General features: G+C 43.8%; 1 protein-coding gene across 1 annotated transcript in view; it reads left to right on the forward strand.

Moving 5' to 3' along the window:
• Positions 1-4,079: 4,079 nt before the first annotated feature.
• The window catches only part of LOC308282280 (multiple PDZ domain protein-like), a gene marked incomplete at both ends in the record, with an annotated part of 69,780 nt that continues 53,657 nt past the window's right edge, over positions 4,080-20,202 (forward strand). The window contains 13 exons of the mRNA XM_080722627.1: positions 4,080-4,244; positions 7,240-7,467; positions 8,564-8,632; positions 8,874-8,996; positions 9,419-9,502; positions 9,942-10,049; positions 10,360-10,462; positions 11,449-11,540; positions 14,223-14,424; positions 15,224-15,298; positions 16,580-16,659; positions 17,410-17,556; positions 19,623-19,808. Coding sequence (XP_080578753.1) covers positions 4,080-4,244; positions 7,240-7,467; positions 8,564-8,632; positions 8,874-8,996; positions 9,419-9,502; positions 9,942-10,049; positions 10,360-10,462; positions 11,449-11,540; positions 14,223-14,424; positions 15,224-15,298; positions 16,580-16,659; positions 17,410-17,556; positions 19,623-19,808 — 1,662 coding nt within the window. The remainder of the gene's footprint in view (positions 4,245-7,239; positions 7,468-8,563; positions 8,633-8,873; positions 8,997-9,418; positions 9,503-9,941; positions 10,050-10,359; positions 10,463-11,448; positions 11,541-14,222; positions 14,425-15,223; positions 15,299-16,579; positions 16,660-17,409; positions 17,557-19,622; positions 19,809-20,202) is intronic.

Raw genomic sequence — 20,202 nt, forward strand, 5'->3', positions numbered from 1 at the left:
ACCAGAGCAGTAGCGGTGCAGATAAATGCATTTTTGCACTAAAATACTTCACAAGTGGAAAGAAACCTAAAACTTTTCACAAGTACTCCTTAGGGGTTGTTCCTATGATAAAACACGTTAGACACTGAAAAATCAAAATGGCTGCCATGTTTCCAAGATGGCTGCCTCTGAATAGCACGCCAGCCAGTTAATGTCTGATTTTCATAATATTAGAGTTGTTTTGTAGGTTTTAAAACATCCTGAGTTCATTTATTACACTTTTAAAGCAGCCAGAATAACCTTTCTGACTTTTGGTTGGGGTCTTTCCTCATCTGGGACCCCCCAAACAGACCCCTGAGCCTATCTCAGTAATCGCTTTGCTCCTGCTCCAGAGCAATGTTAGATTAGATCATAACTGAAGCATTAAAGTTGTTGTAACTGGGCTCTGAAAGCAAAAATGAGTAGTAGCAAATACCCAGGGGTCTTCCACAGGGGGTCCAGGACCCCTAGGGGATCCTCAGAGTTACTACAGGGGGCCTGCCGAATCTTGATGGGGACGTTTTCTTTTCTCTTTCTCTCTCTTTTATTTTTATTTTATTTTTTTTACATTTGAAACTGTTTTTATTAGTATTCTCAGTATTATTTATAACATGAGTGTGTTAGACAGACAGGTTCACAGGTGTTACTGCAGGGATTGCAAGAATTAAGGTATTGCAACTTCTCACTTTGGGCGCGCAGTCTAACATGTCCATTTATTGTACTGCACTCACACTGACAACACAATACACACACCTCTTTGTTATCGTCACCCCAAAACCCGCACCCTATATCCTCTTAAAGTAAAGGTCAATTGTACCCAAAGAAATTCACTACTATACATGTCCTCCCTAATAGTGTTCACAGTTTCCACTATAGCATTTGCAGGGAGGAGAGTGCAAGGCAGGTTATTGTTTGAGCAGCTGCACTGTCCCTTGTAACCTGCTTGGCAGCCACGTTTGATGAGCTCAAGTACTGCCTTTGCAGCAGGGAGGGCAAGAAACCTGACTGGAACATACCCTCCACTCTCTGAATTCCATCTATTTTTTTCAATTGATGGAAGCTCAGGGCAATTTGTCAGGTATGACAAAGTAGGCATCATAATACGATACCTTCATCAAGGGACATGATTTTGAAGAAGTGCAAACACATGAAGAGGCTGATACCCCGATTCTTTATCAAGTCCTTGCCTCCGGTACAAAAAAAGGAAATTTATATATTCGAGTGAGTTCAAGTTATTGGATGTAACAAATGTCTAGGGTTCCTTTGCGTACATAGTTTTTCAGGTGCTGACTGGGGAAGAACATTTGTTGGAATCACCAAAAATACATGGGTCAATGTCTACTTGATGATGATGATGATGACCAAGCCATTAACCGCTTCAAAGACCTTGGCAAGGTCATTGGCCATTCCTCCTGAGCTTATAAATGTTGAGCTTCCATCAACATTGCAGTCGGAACATTTTGCATGCCATGTTTACAGTTCAAAAGGTCCAACAACCCTGGGATTACTCAGATGGGAACTATTTCTGTCAAAGAACTTGGAGGGTGAGATGCTACCTCCAACTCGTGCTGCACTGCTATCACATTACCTCTGTGCCAACTCCGTCACAATGCAGGATAAATCATACCTGACAAATTGCCCTGTGCTTCCACCAATCGAAGAAAATAGATGGAATTCAGAGAGTGGAGGGTATATTCCAGTCAGGTTTCTTGCTCTCCCTGCTCCAAAGGCAGTACTTGAGCTCATCAAATGTGTCTGCAAAGCAGGTTGTAAGGGACGGTGCAGCTGCTCAAATAACCTGCCTTTCACTCTATGCTATGGTGGAGACTGTGTCAACACTATTAGGTTGGACATTGAAGATGATGATGATGAAGACAAATATATCCTGCATGTCTGAAATTACTGTATTGTAGTGAATCTCTTTGGGCGTAATTGACCATGGGCTCTATAAGAGGATAAGGTGAGGGTTTTGGGGTGAGTGTGTGTGTGTGTGTGTGTGTGTGTGTGTGTGTGTGTGTGTGTGTGTGTGTGTGTGTGTATGTGTGTGTGTGTGTGTGTGTGTGTGTGTGGTCAGTGTGAGTGCAGTGCAATAAATGCGCTCAAAGTGAAAAGTTGCAATACCTTCATTATTGCAATCCCTGCAGTAACAGCTGTCAACCATAACTGTTTAACACAAAAACATTATAAATAATACTGAGAATACTAATAAACCATCAAAGAACAATACATAAAACCAGGATACATAAAAACATTCGAAGTTTCAAATAAAAAAAATAAAAAAATTAAAAAAGATCTCATCGAGATTTGGCAGGCCCCCTGTAGTAGCTCTGAGGACCCCCCCAGGGGTCCCGGACCCCCCGTGGAAGACCTCTGTTATTTGCTACTATTCATTTTTGATTTCAGAGCATATTTCAGATCTAATTTAACATTGTTCTGGAGCAGGAGCAGAGTGATTACTGAAATAGGCTCAGGGGTCTGTCTGGGGGGTCCCAGGTGAGGAAAGACCCCAACCAAAAGTCAGAAAGGTTATTCTGGCTGCTCTAAAAGTGTAATAAATGAACTCAGGATGTTTTAAAACCTGCAAAACAACTCTGATATTATGAAAATTCGATTAACTGGCTGGCGTACTGTAAAACATTTCCGAAAAGGCGTCCATCTTTAAAACTGGTGGCCATTTTGAAAATTAAGTGTCTAATGTGATTTTTCTAAAGAATGACCCAAGAGGTACACTCTGTCAAATTTTGGTGCTTCTTTCCAGAACTGAAGTATTGTTCTCCTTAACTGCCCCGCTACAGGGAGAGGAGAGGCTAGAAAGGGAGGGGAGGGAGGGGTCTGTTTGACAAGCAAGGGTGCCTGTGAGGTCAAAACAGCGGTTTGGTTGGTCTCAGGACGTTGTGTAAACACAATCCAATCAAAAAATACTAACTTTGAAGCTAAAGAAATAACCGCACTAGCCTAAGGACAATCCACTGTGTTAGTTATGAGAGAGCCCGCGAAATCTAGCAACAGGGGCAGCCGAAATCTAGCAACAGGGGCAGCTATGAAAAAAATCGACTAAAGCAGGTATGAAGGGGTATGATAAAAGGCAGATTTAACCCTATATGTGTTTTGGTCTGGATGTCTCCTTTAACAGAATGGGTTTGCCGCTCTGACATCACACTCTGGCTTCACTGTGATGTCACACTAACAGAATCCCTAGCTTTTATGCCCATATATGGATTTCCCTGTTGTCATCGACCACATACCACACTAACAGAATCCATATATGGCCAAGACAGATGGCCAAGACAGCCCATACAGTAGCTGGCTGGTTCTACAGACATGTATGGGAATAAAAGGGTATGATGTCAGATGTCATAGACATCATAGGACTTTCACATAACGAATAACTGAGTAAGCATGTTTTGGCTCTCACAGCACATCTCCATAATACAGTACATGGATCTCCATATATGGGTACCAGGGGTCTCCATATATGGGTAACTGGTCTGATATACATCACTGGCCAGATGGCCAAGAATTGGCGCGACCTGAGGTGTCTTACTAGTAATTATAATGCCTTTATTAATACCATGTGCACCAAGCTGATGGCTGCTCAGATGGCTATATTGAGCAATTTGGGGTTAAGTGTCTTCATGGACACCTCGATACATAGCCGGGGCTGGGAATCAAACCTAGGGCATTTTGTTTCCCTGACTCCCTTCCCATTCAGCTATGGCTGCCCTTAACAAAGGCTTAAATGAACACTGATGCATTTAATGTGTATATCATTGGCTGAATTCAAACTGATGTCATGACAGTTCAAGGATCATTTTACAAATACATTCTATGTCCAAAAAGCTTCTGCCTTTCTGGAATCAAGAGCACCAGTTGTTTCCCCCCAATAATTATATTCTTGTAGCATTGACATTTTACAATCCATCCATCATCAGTGGTTTTGGCTATGGTCCCCGGGCCATAAATATGCAAATACAAGACAATGCCAGTCTCCAGTTAAAATAAAAAAGTTGGAAATGTGTCCCTTCAGTAGAATGCCAACGATATATCACTTCACTCCAGATATGCAAGGTGCCCTGGAGGCTGTGGAGAGACTGCAGACCAGACTGAAGGAGAGAGGCGAGGTCCCTACACAGGAGAAACTCTCTCTTCTAAAGAGTGTTCTGGAGAGTCCCCTTTTCCATCACATACTGGCCATGCAGCAGGAGCAACAAGAGCCCTCACCCAAGGTGTGTGTTTATACCAGGGGTTCTCAAAACTTTTTTTAGGCCGTGACCCCCAAAATAAACATATTTGCACTGGGGATCCCCACCCTGAAAAGCACTTAAATTACATTTAATGTGACTCGGTTCCACAGATGAATATTGTGAAAATAGCAGATCTACATGCTCACAACGCTTCACATTGCGAGGCGTTGTGAGCATGTAGAGCGGCTATTTTCACAATGTTCGCCTCTTGCTTACTTAATATTTGACAGTTTGGCCACTTTGGTATTAAAACTTGAAAGTCCTTAAATTGTCACTTTATAAATGTGCAGATACCCTGTATACACTAATGTAGGTTTGTTTACCGTTGAGTGAGACATTTTTTTTTACATTAAGCTAATCATCTGGGGACCCCACAAAATAATTTGTCCGACCCCAATTTGAGAACCACTGGTCTATACTAGACACATATACTAGACTCTAGTATGTGTGTTTAGTATGTATGTGTGCACATGCATGTGTTTGCGTGTGTGTGTTTGTACTAGTGATGGAAGGTGGGGAGTATGAGTGCTTGTGGTTGAGGGTGTTGGTGGTATATGATTCCTAATACTAAATTCAGGATATGAACTAAAGTAGGTGAATAATCAGCGTACGTACTGTAAGGTTACCACTAAAGCTATCGGGTGACTATTGGCGTGGGCATTCTCGCTTGGATCAGCAGGGATCGCGCCGCGATCATTGTTGTGTTGTCCTCCTGCGCGTAGCTTGGAAAGAAAGCTGACCACGATCCAGTTCTTGCCGCCTGCGTGCACGAAACGAGTGTGAGACTCCACGGCTCAACTGAAAGGACCGGTCCCATCCTAATTTACAGTACACTTTAAGACAGAATAAGACATAATAAAGCCATAATAAGAAACAATGTGTTTGTTATTAGACAGAAACAAAGACAGAATAGCAGAAAGAGCGAATACATTCTCTGGCACCGACCGTCAGTTGGACCGTCAGTCGTGCTGCATCGCCGGCGATAGGACCGGCAGCCACGGAACTGTAGGTAGGACTGGCATCGCTGGTAACTGCCGCAGCAGCCACCATCGCACGGACCGGCAGTTTACCGCGACGGGACCTGCCGGTCAGTGCGGCGGCCACCGGTCCTACTGCCGGTCCTATATCTGCAGTTCCGCGGCATGTGACGGTGCCAGAGAATGTATCTGCTCTTTCTGCTATTCTGTCTTTGTTTCTGTATAATAAAACATATTAGTTCTAATTACCAACACATTATTTCTTATTATGGCTTTATTATGTCTTATTATGTCTTAAAGTGTACTGTAAAAGAAGAAGAGAGTGGGAGGGTGGGAGAGGGTGAGAGAGGAAGCTGGAAATGCAGTTTATTAGGTTAAAGCTGCAATCTGTGAAATGACATTTTTTTTGGCTGTGTACGATAGTTTTCTTTTAAAAGCGATAATGTTAAGCCTCCGGTAAGATAATTTCAAATTCCCATCTGCCAACACTGGACAGCAGGGCCAACATCTCTCAATGGAAGAGTAGGGAGAACACCTCCAACCACTGCAGATATGCTAGTTAATGAATTAGAATTAATTGGTTAGAATTGGTTAAAATAACATAATATTCATTTAAATAATTTCTGCATTGCCGCTTTAAATCTAAATGAATAATCATGCAGATGGACGTTTATGTTTGTGTGTGTTTGTTTGTGTTATTGTTTGCATTTGCATCTGTCTGACATCTTGTTGGGTCATATTTATGTTGGCTTTAATTAGCGACCTTGTTTCGCTCAGACATGGTTTTGCTCTAGCAGATGTTTGTTTCTGCTAGCATGTGCTGTTGTATGTAATTCACTTACATGACAGTTGTATGTAATTTACTTACATGACAGCACAATGTTAGGTTAAGCTTAAGATATACAGTCTAATCTACACACTACCACTATCACATTAACTGTGTGCACTAGACCCGCAGTTTTAATCATTGCATTCCAGGAAACTTGGCACTGGATCATGAAAGTAAAATGAAAGTTAAATGAAAGTATATGGCTTGAAAAGGGTTGCATGCATATTAGAGATAGGCTTCTAAAAGATCCTCATCAATCCTTGTAAGCATAATACTGTACAGTACACAGAAGACAAGGACGGGCTTTGTGTTTCTATAACAGAAGCAATGCAGTGCAATTGGGCTTTATCTCAGATACTCACCTTTTTTGTTTCTTTGCGTTCCACGTTCCCCAACGCTCGCCATCCCAGCCCTATTCTATACTTATCTGTCTGTTCTCGTCTTAACGCATTACCTTTTCTTCTCCCTCCCTTCGAAATGTTGTTTTCATCTCTGCATACACACAATCCCTTCCCCTGCCAACAACGTCTCTCCTTCGCATGACTGAGCCTGATTTTGAGATTTTGAGGTGGAATGGGTTTGCTCAGGAAACTCTCAGAAATGTGCCCTTTCATGACTTTTCCTTAACATACAAGCCAAGACTTTGTTTTTTTCTACCATTTGAGACGTTTTGTAAATATGAAATAAATATGTTTGAGTGTTTCCTGAGCAATCTAATTCTGTTTCTAAATCTAAAAAAAAAGGTCAAAATGACCTGTTCAGTCATGCGTGTGATTTAACCTCCTCCATTTCTCCATTTCTCCAATTCTCTGACTCCTGTTTCTCCTTTTTTACAACCAATGTCGTCTTCTCAATCTGATGATGTGTGATGTAGAACTCATCCGTCCCTCTGTCTGTGGACCACAAGGACCACAGTGGAAATAAGCTCTCAAGCATTATTGTGTCCTTTTGTACAATGTACAGATATGTTTATGCATATTCATATTGTCAATAAAGAGATCAAGCAATGTACTGTAAATCAATCAATCAATCCCCTCCTCTCCCATCCTCCTATGTTTTTGACATTCCCCAAAAATCTGTCTTTCTCCATTTTACATCCTCTCTGACTCTCTCTCCTACCCCTCCACCTTACACGCTCTTCTCCCTGTCACTTCTTCTTCCAAATTCCCAGGGGAGAGGCATCACCAAATCTCTGTCCTTGAATAATGGCCCATGCCAGAGCATGACGAAAGGCCTGGAGGCTCTAACCCACAGTGACTCCTACATGTCGGCCGTGGAGAACAGAAGGCCCAGTTCCGCCAGGGACATCCACAAGGACAGCAGCATCTCCTCAATGAGCTCACAGGACCTGACCTGCCCCGACTTCTACCCAGACAATGGCGCTCCCGTTGAGTCTCAGGTACCCAGATGGCATTCATCACAGTGCAAGCCAGGAAAGTTAGGACTGGACAAGATGCATCTTGGGGAAGAATCTTTTGAAAAATATCTGAATCTTCTAGGTATGAGAGTTACACAGTAGTACTTTCATCGCCATTGAAGATGTTAACTAAGGATGTTCCGTAGGGAAACTGAAGATGTCCAATGTTAAATGGAAGATGAAACTTTAAAGCTGCAATCCATAGAATTTATGTCCTCCCTGGGATTCGAACACAGGTCCCCTGTGCAGGAGACAAAAGTTATGCCAGTGAGCAAAGATGCCCACATAGGTGTAGATTGAATGTTATATTGTTCTTTGAGTGTCAGGAAATACCACTTGTCAACCAGTAATTTTTCAATGGAAGAGCAGAGTGACCACCTCCAACCACTGCAGATGTGGTAGGTCCATATGAAGCACTTTAAAATGTCACACTCCCTTGAGTTTGAGTCATTCATAATTTGGCCCCAGTCACTAGCAGTAGCCTTTCTTTCCTTGTTTCTTTGCTTCTTTTCAATCCATACTGTACATGAAATTGAAATTAATTAGCTAGAAGCTCATTTCCATCCGTATTCTTTTCATATTAACATGTAAAAAGATCGCTTCACAGCCAAACCTGTTTGCCTGTTTGGCAAGGAGGGGTCTTATAATGCAACACCGCTTCAGTAGTTGCACATTTGTCCAGGGCTAATTTCCACATTGTTCAGATGCAAATATTATGTCAACGATACCTTTGAAACGTGGCTGCAGATAGATCATGCAAGGTTTCTGAATTGGTTGTGATTTGCTGGATGCTGGACATTTTTAAGTGTCTCCACTATATAGTGTATTAATACAGATTGGTTAACCTCATGCATCATATTCTGGGGCAAACATTTGGTTTTGGTATGGTTTTGGTATATTCACTCAAATAAATCTGGATTGCAGCTTTAAAACAGCATTCATTTCAGATCTCAACAAACATGCTAATCCATCTTTAGGTTGAACTTGGGAGGATATGATATGTGATGATACGCTTAACATTACTGTAAGGATTAGATTTGGTCTGTAACATTTTCTTCTTCTTTTTCTCCCCGATCAGTACTGCACTCCACCTCGAATCTCCCGAACCCTGTCGATGGGGAGAAACCTTGCAGCTATTGCACACGAGGTAAGCTTCCATGTAAGGTCTTTGATCATAGAATTATGTGGGATTTACAGGATAGCGTGGGATTTATGTCTGTTTGTGTTTATATATAGTAGTTAATCATTTATGGCTTTAATTTCTCTCTCTCTCTCTCTCTCTCTCTCTCTCTCTCTCTCTCTCTCTCTCTCTCTCTCTCTCTCTCTCTCTCTCTCTCTCTCTCTCCCTCCCCATGCCTACATGTCATCTCTGTCCTCTATTGTCTCAGAGGCGGCATATAGAGATGATAGACTTGATAAATGAAGGGGAGGGTCTTGGTTTTGGTATCATAGGGGGGAAGAGCACAGGGGTGATGGTCAAGACCATCGTTCCAGGAGGAGTTGCTGGACGGGTACGTTCACCTGCCAATCAACCAATTATAAATGATGAATAAACAACAAGCAACCGTAAGATTAATTTGCCTGAAAATATATTTATTTGAACTGTTGTTTATGTCATGAGTTCATTCACACAGAATGCAAATATGTCTTGGTGACAAAGCGACATCATTTTGCATGCATGGCATCAATAATATGAATAGTTTTATGTAAAAAAGTAGCCAGTGAGTATTTTGCATTTTCACATTGTTTATTCGCCAAAACCCGGTGGTGTGTGAGGGCCTTTAGACCGTAATAAGTTATTCAATCATCGGAAATGTACAGTAAAGGTGATCTTAATGTTAGATTGATTGGTTTATTTATCTCATTGAAAGTGGAGGAGCTAAATTTAGATGAGCGATTTTCCCCATCATATTGTTGAAATATGGCACCACAGGACAAGCGCCTTCGCAGTGGAGACCATATCCTGCAGATTGGAGACACCGACCTCGGGGGCATGAACAGCGAGCAGGTGGCCCAGGTAAGGAGGATCAATTTATCGACATGTACAGTGGTAGATGGTGGGGGAGGGTATACTATATGCTGTCCTGCGTAGTTCTGAGTACAGTAGGCATCATTCCTAGTCACTGTATATATTATATCGTTGCTGTCGGGTGGAAACCTTGTATGTCCACAACCGTTCCTTTTTTATTATTATTTTTAAAACAATTTATAATAGTGAAAACACTGAGCTCACAGCGCATCGCGATGTGACGCGTTGTGAGCTTGTAGATCTGCTGTTTTCACTACTTATGCATGATGAAGTATGGCATTAATTTATGAAAAACACAAGGTTTCTACCAGACAGCAACAATATCACCCTATATGCGGTGGGTTTCCATGGCAGCTGTCGCTAATGGGTTCTATTTCCACTGCCATTCGTACTCTTTTCTTTTTCCATGCGTGAATACCTGTCCCAGGTTTTGCGAAACGCTGGCAGCAAGGTACAACTGCTCATTGCCAGAGATGTTGTGAAGGACAGCCATCTTTCCTCATCCATTCTGAGCCAGGACAGCAAGGACAGCCAGGTGCATGGTCTCTTTGTGTGTGTGCGTGCATGTGTGTGTGTGTGTGTGTGTGTGTGTGTGTGTGTGTGTGTGTGTGTGTGTGTGTGTGTGTGTGTGCGTGCGTGCGTGCGTGCGTGCGTGCGTGCGTGCGTGCCTGTGATAGAAAGACAGAGAGAGAGAGCCCTACTGTAACAGCATCCAAGCAGATTGATACTGTAGCATGTAGATCACTATGTTATGTTACCTGTGTAATACAGGCTATTGTATGTACATTATTATTTGTTCTACACAGGAGGCAGAATTCCTTATTCTTATCTGTGCTGTTTTTCAGACCAGTGACACAGACGATGACTATGAGTTCAGTGTGCAGTTCACCAAAAACTCCCAGGGACTTGGATTTGCCACCACCAGCTACATTGGGGATCTGAACTCAGGTAATATTGTCTAATCTGGGAGGGGGGGGGGGGGGGGGGTGAGTTACATGTCAGCCAATGGTCAGTTGTACGTTTGTGTTTACAGTTTACAGTTTAGGTATTTAGCAGACACTTTTAATCCAAAGCGATTTACAATAACAAATGCATATGAATATCAATCTAAAGAACCAATATAATCCAGCCGATCCCCGTGTTATCCTCCCTTGGGATGGGTCTGTTATCACCCCTGTCATGCCTTGGCCAAGGCTCAGTAGTCAGACTACCAACTACCAGGAGCTGGTAGTTCCGATATCACCCATAGACTTGTCATTGCAATGCGCATGCGCCAACGCACGTTCTCTGGAATAACGTACTGGTGGCTCCCTGTGAGAATCGAACCCGGGTCTGAGTTTCACTAGTCCCATGCTCTACCAACTGAGCTAACGAGACGGTTGGAAATCACTCGTTCTTTTGTCTGCTCTTATTTTTGACAACGTGGATACTCCTTTATTTGAGCAGTCCCCTGGTCAAAATTTACTATTCTGTCCATAACGGCACATAATTCGGTAACGCCGCTGAGTCGGCTCAGGCGCCGTTCGCACCGCTCGTCGCGGCGACTCGGCTTCGCTATCGCTCGCCTCGGCGGCTCCTCACGGGGCTCATCAGCGCCTGAGACGGCGCGGCTCCGTCGTCTATAGTGGCGTGAACGGTAGCGTCGGGTGGCTGATGTCACTGGGCGCGGTATCGAATCTCGCTTCGGGAGCAACTTTTTTTTTCTTTCTTCTCGGCTGATATTAAGGTTGATATTGGGACTACCCAGCTACTGGTAGCTGGTAGTCTGACTACTGAGCCTTCTCTAAGGTATGACAATTTTGATAACAGTCCCATAGCAAGGATATGATAACACGTGTATCAGGTGCATAATCAGTAAAGAAAAAAGGATTCTAACATTTATTTTGGTTTATATTTGGTTTGTATGCAAAGCTGAAGCATGTTCTCCTCCTCAGAGTATAGTGCTGGTGTGATGGTTAAGAGCATCGTTAAAGGCAGTGCTGTGGACCAGGACGGACACATCCATATTGGAGACATCATACTGACTGTGAGTTCCAACTTAACTCATTGACTGCTCTATCCCGAGTTTTTCCTGAGTTATTCCTGTTGTTATGGGCCGCCACGGCCAGAGTTTCCCGAGTTGGGTCCGAAATTGCATTGACCAACCCCATCTTTCAAACATGGCAGCCATGTTTGTTTACATATGAAGAAAACATAGTGGCTGCTATCTCATAAATGCCTGAACGGATTTCCAAGCGTATTTTTTTGTTTGAAAGCTGTGAACGGCGTACGTTAAAAACAAAATAGCGGCAGTTCAGCTTATAAGTAGCCATTTTTAAGCCCACCCCTCCCCCCCAAAAAATCGATAAGTGTCTCGCGAGCCATTTTCACACAGCCAATCACTGCAGCGACCCTCGCCCATAGAGCATAGCAGTGGGCGTGGTTTACTGGTGCCAACAAAAAATCCCCCTGTATCCCTGATGTCATTAGTATGTGCCCATATATATCGGCATGCCCATATATGGATACCGGTATATTGTTTGGATCAGTGGTTCTGGACAACTGGATATCCATATGGCCATATATGGACATATTGAGATCTGTTTATCTTCCTGTCTACCTGTGTCCCTTTTATGCCCATATATGGATATCCTTGATGTCATTAGTATGCCCATACCCTTTATATTTGCATGCAGGCATATTGGTTGGATTGGCGGTTCTGGACAACCGCATATCCGAACACCACTCTCCCTCAAGTCTCCTTGAAGTCAGTTGGTCCCGTAAATGCACATGAGTCGGACTGAGTCAGAGTCAGAGTGACGTTAGAGGTGGTGCCATAGTTTTGTACTTTTTCAGTTTTTCATATGTCTATGAGGTTCACAGTAATTTATTGCACCCTCTGGTGTGGTTGTTATGAGCAATTATGTATTCTCTCTGTATTTGAGGTTTCTACCTGGAGGCTGCCACCTTGTGGGTCAAAAGTGCCGGTCCAAAAACACAGATACAATTACATCATAGAATCAACCCCTCCCCTTTTACCAATCACCCAACACTGCGGGTGTGGCTAACTTCAGCTGGGTCACCACCCACCATGACAACCAGTCATACTTAATGAACTGGTGGGTGTGGCCACATAAAAAACTATTTTTTACTCTTTCTGTACACTTTTTTGGAAATATTCTTCCTCCTAGTATAATCATAATAGCTGATATTCATGTTTAGAGGGGGGGGGGGGGGGGGGGGGGAAATCACGGCACCTCGTCTTTAAGCCAATTTGAATATATAGGATACTTCCAAGTACAAAAGTAGTTTGATGTTCACTTTAACAGATTTCAAGCAGTTATTACATGCAGAGATAATCGGCTGCGATCCATCTTTCACTCTTCATGACTTTCACTGTGACTTTCACCAGGCATTTCCTGCTCATGCAGATTGTTCATGCTGCGTTCGTTTATGGCCGGAGGTGGTTCTGTTTTGTCATGACATGCACGTAGTGGTGTCTACTTTTGAGGGGACAGATATAGAGTACAAACATCCATAAGGACCAACCCTGTTCTAACAAAAACTTTATCTCCTCTCTGAAGGAAAGTACCTGGTTAGTTGACTCGGCTTTGAAATGTGCTCTCTGCCAAATCGATTTTAATATCCCAGAAATGTGCACGGGTTGCAACTTTGACTAGTTTCATCCAAACCAATTAGAGATTTCTTTTTTTTAGCTGATGGAGAATTACCGTGGCTATTTTCTCCTTCTTCCTCCTCTGTCAGCTGCTTTATAGGTCCTTCTTTATTTTTTGAAAGAATATATTTTCTTTCATTACGACTGATCCCTCCTTGCCTTCTCCTCATCACTCCCTTCCTCCCTCCCTCCCTCCCTCCCTCCCTCCCTCCTTCCTTCCTTCCTTCCTTCCTTCCTTCCTTCCTTCCTTCCTTCCTTCCTTCCTTCCTTCCTCCCTCCCTCCCTCCCTCCCTCCCATCCTTCCTTCCTTCCTTCCTTCCTTCCTTCCTTCCTTCCTTCCCTGCCCTCTCCGCTCCACCTCTCCGCATCATGTCTCCCCTCTCCTCCCCTCCTCCTCCTCTGACAGGTCTCCTCAACCCCGCAACCCCTCATTCCCTCTACATGTCTCTCTAAAACCCTATACCAGAATTCAAGGTTAAAAGAATTCACATTTCACCAGCTTATCTTTCTGTCCGGGGGAAGAAGCTATTTAGCGATCTAATGCCAGTGGCTTCTGAGGCTATACGAAGCTTTTGGCACAAACACAACACATAGCGAAAATAGAAGATCTCTAGACGCTCACAACACGTCTCATTGCATCATGTGTTGTGAACTTGTAAACCTGCTATTTTCTGAATTTTCGACATTTCGCTGCGAGGCGTTGTGAGCATGTAGATCGGCTATTTTCACAATGTCAAGTGTGTTTCAAGTGCAGCTAAACTTAGCATGTTAGTAAACATGCCACAATTAACAATAATGCATTGCACCTGTGCAGCTGACCTACGGAACCTGGGAATATACCATTTTGTCAAGCTGGGGAGAATACAAGTGTGGAGAATATAATTATAATACCTTGTTAAAGTGACCATTATGTTAAATTTTGCATTTGTAGTTATTTTACTGTAATTAAAAGTAACTTTTATTTCCCCCCCTGGAGCCAGGGTATGGCAGCTGCATACCCCTGTCATACCCAATTGACGCCCTCACCTCACCCTCTTCCTCCCCGTCCCCCAGGTGGACGGGGTGAGCCTGCAGGGCTGCAGTGAGCAGCGGGCCATGGAGGTGTTGAGGAGGACAGAGTCCACGGTGAGGCTGAGGCTGCTGAGGAAGGCCGTTCATCTGAGCCACATCCTGCCCCCGGCACCGCCCCTGCAGCGCTTCAGGCACTCCCACAGCCTGGGCAGCCTGGGCAGGCTTAACAGCATCCAGGAGACAGGTATATATATACTGTCAGTGTGGGGCAGAGGTTTGCAAAAGAGGTGGGGGAATCGGGGGGGAAGTGTGGGAGTTGGACAGTAGAACAGGGGTTTTCAAAGTGGGTGACGGCCGGGCCACCCTGGGGTGCTGCGACGGCAGTCCAGGTGTGCAGCGAGATCATTTGATAATATTTGGAATTTATTTGGACACTTAAAAAATATTTAGTATAATTTTAAACTTGAATTACAAAGTTATATTCAGTCAGTTCTAACCAAAATGGCTATGGCAACATAATCACTAAAATATCATCACTGTCAGGCAGAAACCTCTATCGCACAAAACTAGTGAAAACAGCCGATCTACAAGCACGGAAAATATTTATGGGGTGCCCTGAGACAAAAAAGTTTGGGAACCCCTCCAGTAGAAGAAAAAAGGGCAAAAAAGAAAAATTATAATAAAAATATATCATAAAAGAAAATAGTGGATAAAGGATATAGCTGATCTGCAGGCTAATGTCACGCTGCGACCGTTTGTAGATAGTCTATTTTAGCTTATTTTCTTTTTTTGTTGCCATTTCACCACAGCCAGACGCTATATGACTATCTTGGCCAGCAGTGGTTCTCAATGTGCAGTCCGCTTGAAGGGGTGCTAGGGACACTTCATTGTTTTTGCAACTGAAATGTGTGTGTGTGTGTGTGTGTGTGTGTGTGTGCGTGCGTGCGTGCGTGCGTGCGTGCGTGCGTGCGTGCGTGCGTGTGTACGTGCGTACATGCGTGTGTGCCCTGCCCATGTCCAAACATCTCTCTCCCATCACCCAGGACTCCGCTCTCTGTGTGAGATGGCCCGGCGAGCAGCCTACGCCAGCAGACGACCGCGGCACAACGCCAGCAACGGTAACCCTTCTTGCACTTCACTGCACTGCCGTCTGGGACCAGACCACCAGGGATTCACTCTCCATTGGCTCCTTTGGCTCAGAGCACATGGTTTCTACCAGGATGCGCCAAAAGATCTACAAGCTTACAGCGGGTCGGGAGTCGACGCTGTGGGCTTATAGATCGGCTCTTTCTGACGTGTTAATGTGGCAGTCAAGCATAGTAGTTTGACGGGGAGTCTATTTATAGCCCTGAACAGTGGTGTGTTTATGCAGCTCAGTGCAGATGATGGCTCTCTCACCACGCCTGCATGCAGGGCTTTATTTAGATAAGGATGTTTGGGCCTGATTAGAGAGCACTTCATAATGAGCCCCAATGGCAGCGAGACGTTTTAGATGTGTGAGAAAGCATCACAGATGGGTTCTCACAAATCTAAGATGAGTTTGTATTGTGTGTCTGTGTGTATTCAGGCCCCGGTTTGGCCAGGAGGAGATAATAGTGTTCTTCCCAGCTGAGGCTCGATTTTCATTTGGGACTTATTTGTTTTAGATTGGTGTTATGAATGTGTTGAGTGTGTTGAGTGTGTGTGTGTGTGTGTGTGTGTGTGTGTGTGTGTGTGTGTGTGTGTGTGTGTGTGTGTGTGTGTGTGTGTTGTGTGTGTGTGTGTGTGTGAGTGTGTGTGTGTGCATGTGTGTGTGCGTTTGTGTGACTGTGCGTGCGTGTAATGTGTATTACTATCCACATGGGGATAAAACATCCTCTCAAGGATATTAAAGCAAACATACTGTATGTGACTTGTGGGGAAAGAAGTATGAATTACTTTTAGAACTGATGTTACAACGACTAAAAGATTCAGGTTGGGCTCAGGGTTAGGTTTTTATTTATTTCTGGGTTTAGGTTTAGGATTAGGGCTAAGTGTTAGGGTTTAAATTGCTTTTTGTTGAAAATGCCCCCCCCCAAAAATGAAAGAATTGCTTTTGAGGTCACTATGTTGATATTAATACATGTGCACGTGTGTGTGTGTGTGTGTGTGTGTGTGTGTGTGTGTGTGTGTGTGTGTGTGTGTGTGTGTGTGTGTGTGTGTGTGTGTGTGTGTGTGTGTGTGTGTGTGTGTGTGTGTGTGGCTAAACTAGGTTAGGATCACCGATTCAACATACGTACCTGTCAACTGCATGCAGGCATTAAAACAAAAAAATATGCTTTTCATGCCTCCATGTTTGTAGTTTGTGTGAGTCATGAGTGATGAATAAAACCTGCCTGATCCTTGTTGTCCTGGTCGCTGACCGTGTTTCATCTTCACAGGAGTAAAGTTGACGCCGGCTGAGGAGGAGGACGTGAGGAAGAGGTGGCAACATGCTGTCGGGCCTCGATACAAAGTTGTTGTATGTCTGTTAAATGCAATGTCAATGCAGTAGAACAGTGGTTCCCAAACAGTGACCACATATTTATGGGTTAGGCTCGAGTAAAAATCTAATTTTCTTTTCCTGCATTAAATATATATATATATATATATATATATATATATATATATATATATAATTTCTTTTAAAGAATTTCCAAATTTTTACAACAAACAAACCAACAAATCTAAGAAATTCCACGAATTAAAAATAATGAAACGTATGAAAATAGCCGATCTATAAGCTCACGATGCGTTGCAAAGCGACACGTTATGAGCTTGTAGATCTGCTATTTTCACTAGCTTGGGTCCCGGGAAAACGTCTAATCTCTCTTTTGGGCCTTGAGCTAAAACATTTGGGAACCACTGCAGTAGAACATTATTATCACATGTATCAATCAATCAATCAAGCATTAGTTATCTAAATATTTCCTACTATTAATTAATATGTAACTAACACTTTAATCTTTATATTAATTGCCGTTACCAGATGCAAAATACTCATAAACTTTATGTTTATGTTTATTCAGCTTTCAGCATGATCACAGATGTTTAAAAAAGACAGGTGCCATTAAAAACACTGAATTATTTTGCTGATTACAATACAAAATTTCAAATATAAACTTCTGTCTGTCTCGCTTTCTCTCACTGACCTACTCACTTACATCATTATGTCCTTTATGTCAACTCATTAAATGTGTCTTCCCTTCGCTCCCACCACTACCCGCTCTAGGTGTGCCAGTTGGAGCGAGTCAGTGAGACAAGTGGCCTGGGCATCAGTCTGGAAGCCAGGGCTGGACGCCACTACCTGTTCTCCGTTTTGCCTGAGGGTACCGTGGGACAGAGCGGCAAGATCTTTGCTGGGGATGAGATGCTGGAGGTGATCATGTTGAGAGAGCGATCAGCCAATCAATCGATCAATCAATCAATCAATCAATCATTTAGCCATTCAGTCGGATATTTCATTATTATCTATGCCAGGCCAAAGGCTGGAGATAGTTGTTTGGCCCCCTGGTGTGTTTGTCTGTCTGTCTGTCAAACAGCTTTTTGACATTCCATAACATTTGAATGTAACTGACTTCTAAAATAATTAGTGGGCGAAGACTATATGCATGAAAATCACTATAAGTCATGAACACAATCCTCCACAGTCCTATAAACCGTGGGGAAACCGCATATTGAGGAGCGTCTATAGAGCGTACCTTCAACAGCACTTCCACTTCTGCCCATAGGGGGTGCCACAAATGCGAAGAGGTCAACTGTGTGTCGTACATTTGCTGTTCGTCCCTGCGGATTCCGCTGGGCCTGACGGCTACTACAGCCCACTAATTGCATTGGGACGATGACACTTTATATCCAGTCGGTTCACAGACTGCCATTTCCCTGGCCTCATCATCAGCCAGCTCTGACTGGGGGATCCTCAGCATGGAGATATACCAGGGACATGCTGGGCCCCTTGTTCAGCCCGGGAAAAAGAGTTGTAGAGGCCCTCATTGCGCGCTATAGAGAGAGATCTCTCTCTATAGCGCTGCTGCTACTCAAAGATTTGCCATTTCAGATCATGACAAGTGACAAGCCAGTGGGCCAATTACATGAGTTATATTTCGTCATTGTCGGGTGGAAACCTTGTCTCAAAACCATTTTAAAAATGATTTAAACTAGTGAAAACAGCCGATCTACAAGCACACGTTGTGTGCTTGTAGATCTGCTGTTTTCACTACTTTTGTGCGACAGCCTTGTACGATGAAGCAGGGCTTTGCTTTGCAAAAAAAATTACAAATTTGAAACTTGGAGATACGAGGTGTTCTGCCCGACCGTGACGATTTACTTTGTTTGCCACCCATCCCCCAAAATGGAACGAAGGCCGGCGTTTTATTTTTATTTTTCCTAATGGCCGGCCTGGCCGGGAATGAAACGGCTGTTCGGGAGTTGTCCCGCTTTTCCCAATGGCCAGCACGTCCCTGAGATATACCCCCCTCCCCTTTCCGCCCTGTGTCTTCTTCCCAGCTGAGCGTGCCTAGAAGGCCTCAGTGGGGACTGGGGAGGTGTCCATGGGGCATTCTCACTAGGTGCCCAAACCACCCCAACGGTCTCCTTTCTATGTAAAGCAGCAGCAGTGGCTCTGCTCCAAGTCTCTCACGGATGACTGAGCTTCTCACCTCATCCCTAAAGGGAGACGTCAGCCACCCTCCTGAGAAAAACCCATTTCAGCCACTTGTATCCCCGATCCTGTTCTTTCGGTCATGACCCACATTTCACGACCATAGCAGAGAGTAGGAAGAGTAGATCGAGAGCTTTGCCTTCTGGCTCAGCTCTCTTTTCATCACAATGGTGCAGTACTGCTGCAATACCATTGCAATGGTACAATACCGCGCCTGCTGCTCCGATTCTCCAGCTAATCTCACGCTTCATCCTCCCCTCACTCGAGACCTCGGATACTTGAGCTCCTTCACTGGGGAAATCCACCCGTTTCCTGCTGAAAACCATGGCCTCGGGTTTACTTTGTTATTTCTCAAAATTGACGTTTGTATTAATTCCCTCATTCCATTAGCTGGTTGCCGTGCTTTGGCAACCCGCTCTATCTACTTTGTTATTTTTATGTCAATTTGGAAATACATGGCTCTGCTTTCATTTACATTCCCCCTCTGATTTGTGTTCCCAGTCTGGCCCTGTAAAAACATAATTGACACAAGGCATTAACGATCAGCATCCTTTATCATAGCTTTTCCTCCATTGGCCTGTTTCCTTTCATAAGAGCACACAATGCCAAAACAACACATGCATCACACACACACACAATGACAGAGGGAGGTAGGGGCATACCTCTGGTGGAGATTTTCCTCAACTGAGCTCACATTTCTATCTGGGATGCAGTGCTATGCATGTAATACGTTAGTGTAATTAAAGTTTTTATAAACATCCATTGTACCCATTGTTCATTTCCAGGTGAATGGGATCCCTCTCATTGGGGAGACACACAAGGAGGTGGTGGACATTCTAAAGGAGCTGCCAGTGTATTTATGCATGGTCTGCTCACGCATCATACCACCCGCACTTCCTGACAGCGACGCGGAAGATGGCGAAGGCGGCCGACTCACTCTGAAAGAGCTGCTGGCTGAATTCAATGAGAAGGTGAATGCATGGATGGATGGAAAAAACAAGAAAGGAAGGGAAGAAAGACTGGATGGATTCATCTAATCAAGCAGTTTACACATTACCTTTCTGTCATTACATAATGGACAGTATCATTTAAAACATAGCTTATAACACTTGAATCCCAGCATCTATATTCCAGGGGAGCATTAGCCAAAAATAGCAGATGTACAAGCTCAGAGCGCGTCGCGTTGCCACCAGTTGTGAGCTTGTAGACTGGCTATTTTTGTTGTATACAGGTGGTCCCCAGCTAAATGTTTTCCCCTTAACTCATAGGAGGTCCACGAAGTTTACTGTACGAGGCACCTGCCTGTGAAGAGAAACACTCCAATTCCCGAAATGCAACGGGGTATCACGTGACCGGGAGGTCCAG

This window comes from Nannobrachium achirus (genome assembly GCF_963921795.1).
Source record: "Nannobrachium achirus genome assembly, chromosome: 3".
Classification (NCBI taxonomy): domain Eukaryota; kingdom Metazoa; phylum Chordata; class Actinopteri; order Myctophiformes; family Myctophidae; genus Nannobrachium; species Nannobrachium achirus.